Source organism: Notothenia coriiceps, unplaced genomic scaffold, assembly GCF_000735185.1.
Source record: "Notothenia coriiceps isolate Sejong01 unplaced genomic scaffold, NC01 NC01_scaffold00001001, whole genome shotgun sequence".
In the NCBI taxonomy this organism is placed as follows: Eukaryota; Metazoa; Chordata; class Actinopteri; order Perciformes; family Nototheniidae; genus Notothenia; species Notothenia coriiceps.
The window spans coordinates 6,205-13,060 of record NW_011333702.1 but is presented as its reverse complement, the minus strand read 5'-3'; the positions used below and the strand labels follow the sequence as shown (position 1 = coordinate 13,060).

The 6,856-nt window shown below is 42.9% G+C and overlaps 1 protein-coding gene across 2 annotated transcripts in view; it reads right to left on the bottom strand.

Annotated features, from left to right (window-relative positions):
* Positions 1 to 956: 956 nt before the first annotated feature.
* LOC104958388 (zinc finger protein 629-like) overlaps positions 957 to 6,856 on the bottom strand; it is a 12,072-nt gene continuing 6,172 nt past the window's right edge. For both annotated transcript variants that reach the window (XM_010786115.1, XM_010786125.1), the window contains exon 4: positions 957 to 4,577. In XM_010786115.1, the coding sequence (XP_010784417.1) occupies positions 3,556 to 4,577 (1,022 nt within the window). In that variant the 3' untranslated portion in view covers positions 957 to 3,555. The remainder of the gene's footprint in view (positions 4,578 to 6,856) is intronic.

The window sequence follows — 6,856 nt, the reverse complement described above, 5'->3', positions numbered from 1 at the left end:
CTTTGTGCATCTCTTTCAGGTTCCACCTATGTCCTGCTTCTCATTGAGCTTTCTATTTCCGTTTCATACATGGTGCAATGCAATATATTTCCCACCTTTTACTCCCCATTATCCACACTTTTCACTGTTGTTTTTCGCAGTACATGTCTAACCTGAATATGAAGTGTGTTCATATCTCCACAGGTCTTACCTCTTCAACACATAGATATCCAGTTAAGGCTGTCAGTATCCCTGCTGTATACATCGATAACTGGTCTGACACGCTTAGATACTAATGGCACAGTTGTGTAGAATGAGGCTTTTGTCTTTGAGGGTGACACCTGACGACTAAAAACAAACACATTTGAAATGTTTCCATTATTTGTGTCTTTATTTTGATAATTTCTAGATACTTTGCCAAAAAAGTGAACCGACTGATAGGATGTCATATAACATTTGTTTTTCTTCCTGGATGAGTAAAGGTTGAAATCACTCAAATTCAAACATCCGTTCTTTGTCACTCGTAAGCAGTGGCGACTCATCATTAGGGGCAGGTACCTTTGTCAGCAGAAAGTAATGCAAATAATAATTCCCAAAATATGCAACAAAAAATACATGTTAAAATATATATTTTTTTTTATAGTTTAGTCATCTGATTCGTCTGTACATTGCTGCGTTCTTCTAATGAGTGTCTACAGTGTGCCGTGTTGAGCGATGTGGGGCAAGCCCCTCTCTCTGCTGCTAAAGTGAACTTGTACTGTAAAAACTACACTGCGCATGCCAAGAGTATTTTTCTGTTCAATGTGTGCGGCAAAAAAATTATCACGCACATTGGCTGTAAGTACGTGTGCCGCGAAATGTTTAGATGTGAAGAGGAGATGAGAGAGAGAGCAGCTTATAGCGATTCAAATCAGTAAAATGGAAAGCAAATGAATGAAGTTGACCATGTATCTACTTCAGCTTTGGTAAGTTCATTTGATGTCATATCTTTGTTGATCTTCTGTGTTTTGCCTATAGGCTATTGCTCTGCTGGATCGATTGATATTGTGACCTCGGTGATGAGTGTCTTGTGTTTTCCTTATCCAAGGAAATCCTGTTCTTTATACGGGATCAGACCACAGCAAAGCCAAGTTCATTGCAAACATGTTACATGTTTAATGATACCGATACATTTGAAAACACCAGACCATGTCTTGAAAGAGTACTGAAAGGCAACATATCTGATTGCTGTGGAACCTACAGCTAGTGCCCATTACATACAAACACCTACACATACAAACACGACTCTCTGATATATATATATGTTTTACTTTACATCTTTGTACAGGCCTTTGTTCTTTGTTTTTTTTATAAGAAAAAGGATGATTGACATTAAAAAGACTGTTACACCTCGGCATCAACCTGTGAAAAGTTGAAAGAGTAGAATTAAAGTTTTTTTTCAGAGCCTGCATCTTTTGGGCTTTGTATCTAATAAATGAAAACTTTTTTATTTCACTGCCCAATTCTAGAATCTTCTGGATAACAGTACATGACATTTTCCTTTCTATTCTTAAAAAAATCAGAGCAAATAAATATACTGACAATCAATGTGACATAAGAATTTGCATAATCATAGAAAAGAAGGTACATTTACCATTCAACAACACGCCACTAAGAAAGGACAGTGGAGCAATATGAGTCACACAGTGGACTATATGTGATCAACACATCATGGAAAACAAAGGGTATTAACACTGCCTCTGATTGCTTCAATGAAGAGTTTGGGGAATATATAAAGTGCTTAATTGGAAGAGTCAGATATTTTGCAGATTATACTACTTGTTTCTTAGCAACAGCCAGAAAAAGAAGATGTGGAGGTTACAGATGGGTCCAGGGCGGGGTTAGCCTAGCTTAGCACAAAGACTAGAGGCATAGGGAAGCAATACGGAGCTTTTTTCTTAGTATCAATTTGAGACCTTGTTCAGATTTTTGAAAAGCTTTCTGCTTTTGCCAAAACCAATAAAATACTCCACTTCATGTAACAATCCTTAATTGAAAAGGCTAATTAAGTAGAAATACAGAAGTATCATCAGTCATATATTTTGTATCAAGTAGGCTACTCTGCATGCAGAAAGGCTCGTTATAGAATATTACTTTTTGATCATTCTTGTTGTTGTGGTTTGTTCATGTGGAGCCAATTTTGGATACGTTTTAAAATACTGTGTATATTAAAAAATACAGTACTGCATCACATGTGTTTTTATGTATACATTTTCATAAATGTAGTGGAGTACAAGTATATGTATGCAATAAATGAAAATACTCAAGTAAGGTACAAATGTGTACAAATACTACTTCAGTATATTACTTGACTAAATGTACTTTGTAACTGGAACACTGCACTCAGTTGAAACGTTGGCAGCACTCAGAGGAGCAGCCTGAGTGAGAGGAGGGGGCTGGAGCTCCATATAGGGAATCTGCAACAATATATCTGCAAGCATGCTGTTTGAGCAGCTGAGCAAACCTCCTCTGCAGGCAGGGGTTGTATGAGGGTGAGTTATATGAGGGTTTTGGGGGAAAGCATTAGAACATCTGATCAAGAAATGAAAAACTCTCTCTAAGATGAAGGTATGAAAAAGCTCCATGAAGCAGAAGTTTTAAAATCTATTCCCAACACCTCCAAAGCTGTCTTATTTTGATGTTGAATCTTATTCACTAACAAGTCACCAATACATCTCAAGCTAGGGCTTATCATAGTAAGTCGGATGTTTGTTCAATCTTGTTGAGTTGTTGTGTCTTTGTGTGTGTGGCGCACCACAAATTGCCGCTGTTATTGTTTAGCTAAATCAAAGTTTTTTCTTTTCACGTCCTACAGTATGTATATGTTGACAACATACATTCCAACATGCCACTAAGACAGCTTTATAGTTGATACAATGTATTACGGTTTCCTTTTCGACTAAGCTAGGCTAACTAAACTACCAGGCTCCCCTTTCTTCCAGTCACCTCAGCATCCTTTAATTTTTCATGTTGCCGTGTGAGACACTAAGTTAAGCAAAAACAACAGTCTTCCAAACAATTCATATTGAATTTTTAACATTTAGAATCACAGTAAAATAAGGCAATAATAGATGTTTTTTTCTAACACCTAATATGTTTTGAATGTATCTCAGACAATTGAAAAAGTCATCCTCATTAGTTCTATAGAGTTGTCAGGTGCTCAAAGTGTGTGTATGTTCATCATCCTCCTGGATTAGTTTATGTGTGTGAGCTTTGTAAAAACTAAACGTAATGACTAATTGATGGATAAATATTTACCAACATTGTATCAGGCACTCTTTCACAGTCTACTCAGTGACCTCACTCAGTTTGAAACACAGTAAGAAAAAGTTGGAGATCGCTTCGAGGGTAATCCTTTCCTCCGCCTTTAGAACATAATTCACTGCTATGATCTAGGTGCCATGGTATCACAGGATACAGCTTGCTTCTTTGTTTGTGCTTACATAAGATGCTACATTTCCCATGTGAACACAAACTCAAGAGCACAAACTGTCTGAGGATCAGTTCCAGATGCCAGCCCCCCCTCCGGTGGTCTGTCTACAGGCCGCACTGCGACTGCTGCCGGTGTCTGCGGACGCTACACATCTGGCTGAAGGACTGTCCGCAGCGCGAGCAGCAGTAGGGTTTCTCCTGCGTGTGCACGGTGCGGTGCCTCTTCAGGTGGCTGGAGGAGATGAAACTCTTCCCGCACAGCGTACAGCGATAACGCCTCTCCCCGGTGTGGATGAGGAGGTGGACCCGCAGGTTGTTTGGCTGTACAAAGCCCTTCCCACAGTGGGGGCAGGTGTAGGGCCTCTCTCCGGTGTGCACCCGCCGGTGCTGCTCCAGTGCCGCTGTGCTGGGGAAGAGGCGCCCGCACACAGCACACACCACAGGCTCTTTAGCAGCAGCAGCTACACCGCTCCTGTATGGCCGCCTCGGGCTGGTGGAGGGGGCAGAGGGTGCTGTAGGGGGAGGAGGTGGGGGAGGTGGTGCAGTCACAACAGCTGCGGCTGCTGCTGCTGCCATGCCGAAAGAGGCAGCAAAAGCAGCCATTTCATGAGTACCACTGGTGAAGAGCATGGTGGGAGGGCCATCCAGACTGTCTGCCCCTCCCTGAGAGGGGAAGGAGGCAGAGGGGTGGCCGGTGTCCGTGTTCCCCAAACCCAGCTGTGCAACTGCATATGCTGCACCAAGATGGCTGACCCTCTCCTGCATCCAGGCCAGGTCCAGGCCCAGGCTGTTGAGGCGCTCTGGGCTGGGCTCCTCCGAGGCTCCAGGGGCCTGGAGCTCCTCCTCTGCAGCCTCATCGGTCTGGACCTCCGGCTTCAGAGCTCCATCGGTTAGGCATCCTCCTGAGTCACTACAAGCGGCTTCAGGGACTGTGACCCCCCCACTGCTGACTGTCAAACTGTTGCCCAGAGGAGCGGGGGCTTTACGTTTAGCTTGGGGCTTGTAGGTCAGGTTCATTGTGGCCTCAGTGGGGGGGGAAGAGGGCTGTGAGGTAGAGCAGGGGACGTTGGTGACGTTGGTGTCAAGAACAGTTTCACTCGGGTCAGGGTCCTCACTGGGCTCCATGGCTGAAGACGGAAAGACAGGTACAGTGAGAGTGGAGTTAAACAAATCAAAGAGAATCATTCAGCAAACATTACTCTGAGGAGAAATGAACAGAACACTATTAATTAAGATAACTCTAAAATGATAAATAAATCAGATACAGGGACCAGGGTCTAGGTTAGATCCTACCAAAGATATTCACCTCAGCAAAGGTGTGATAGGGCATCAGGTATGAGGAAGTTCAATTACGAGGGGAGGGGTCTCACCTTTCTGTCCTGCTGACAGGTTATGGCTAGAAAGGATCCGTCTAGTGTAAATATGACGTCACGTTCTCGTTGTAAGTCTCGTTGTAATCGGAGCGGCTCGGAAACACATCTTCAGCAGTAACATGATGCAACATACACATTAATGCAGCAGCAATATTAATAGAGAAACATCAGACTTAATAGTAAAACACTGCAAGGGAACATTTTATTGCACCAGGAGCTATCTTGGGACTTTTACTGCGACAACGTTGACTTGCCTGTGAATAAAAAATAAACCATAGTGTTGGTGATCTACAGTGTTGTCATTCTTCTTTGAACACCAACAAAGACCGCTAACACCCTATTTCAATAATCACACTCCCTGTCATTGACATAATTAATAGATAGTTTAGCTTCTCACCATCATTTGCTGTGGCCAACTGATGTTAACGATCGTAACTGAAAGGCTGCCTGCCAAACGTAAACATTCAGCCACGTGACATTCAGCCAAACTCTCGCGAGAGTTTTACACAAGACGGATCATTTCTAGCCATAACCCTGCTGACAGCCAGCCTGATCCAGGGTTCAGTGTTTGACCAGACTGTGGAGAGTGGAACTCGGAGCAGGGTCTGGGCCCCAGACCCTGCTCCAAGTTCCAGTGGCGGCTGGTGGAAATTATTTTAGGTGGGGCTATTGTAATGGTGAATAAACAACACGGGGAACATTTTGAGAAATTACCCCTTAAATTAAATTGGCTACACTATTTCATCGTTGCTGTTGTATGATTGGTGTTTAGCTACGGTATTTAGCGTCTACAGCACCTCCGCTTTTAGGGTTAACGTAGACCCAAACGTCGTCCGGAGGTCCCGGGAGCGGGAGCTGCTGCACTAGCTAACGCTCCACTAGCTAACGCTACATTAGCAAAACAAACGCTTATTTCTTTTGCAAATGGTGCGGCGGGCTTCAAACACGTTCCCCTCCACTGGTTTCAATCAAGCACTAAATTAGATGTTTTCCAACCAAATACGGTTGAACTGACACTTCTCCATATTAATTTGTAAGTAGATTCGAAGATACATGAGTTTCTGACTGCCGCAAGCTGAAGCTTTGTTGCTAGGTTACTAGCTGGGTGTTCTCCAATAAGGGGCCAGGGGAAACAAAGTTAGTGATTACTGGTTCCATGTTGATTTAATTCAATACAAATTGTTGGGGGGAACTGAAAGGCTATTACCGTACTGGTTACTTTGCAGCCCGGACATTTTCCCCAAAACACATTTAGACGCTATCGCAACACAGAAGTACCTTTCAAATCCGATCATTTTTAAGACCTTCTAAATCATATTTAAGACCTTTCTTATTTGTTTTGGTCATATTTAAGACCTTTTTAAGGCCTTACATTCAGATTATCAAATGTAAGACTTTTTAAGACCCCGCGGGAACCCTGAGGAGACTAAATACAAACATTATATGCAGACACGACGTGGTTCAGAAACACAGAAATATTAGAAAACAGACCATTAAGGCAAAACATCTAGTTTGATGGATTCTGTCAAAACTCAACTACAATAATATGTGTGTGTGTGTGTGTGTGTGTGTGTGTGTGTGTTTATTTAGCACGGGCACATAGTATCTGTCCCCGGCTGTTTGAAGAGCAAGCATGGGAAACAAAAGACAGTGTTTACCTCTTTGCATCCAGCTAGTCACACACACAGTTACAATCACACTCCCTGTAATTGACATAATTAATAGATAGTTTAGCTTCTCACCATCATTTGCTTTGGCCCACTGATGTTAACGATCGTAACTGAAAAGCTGCCTGTCAAACGTAAACATTCAATGCGCTGACAAGGCGCCAGGTGATATCAGATTTGACGACGCTGCTTGGCTTAAATTATGTTTCGGAGCCATAGTTTACAGATAGCAACAGTCAGCTGCTAGTGGCTGCTGCTGCACTGGTTGAGGGCTCCTCTCTTAGCGCCCAGACGAGAGAGGGTAATGATACACGGGCAAGGCCAGGCAGGAAACATGTGACTTATCAGTAACTTTAGACATCGTAA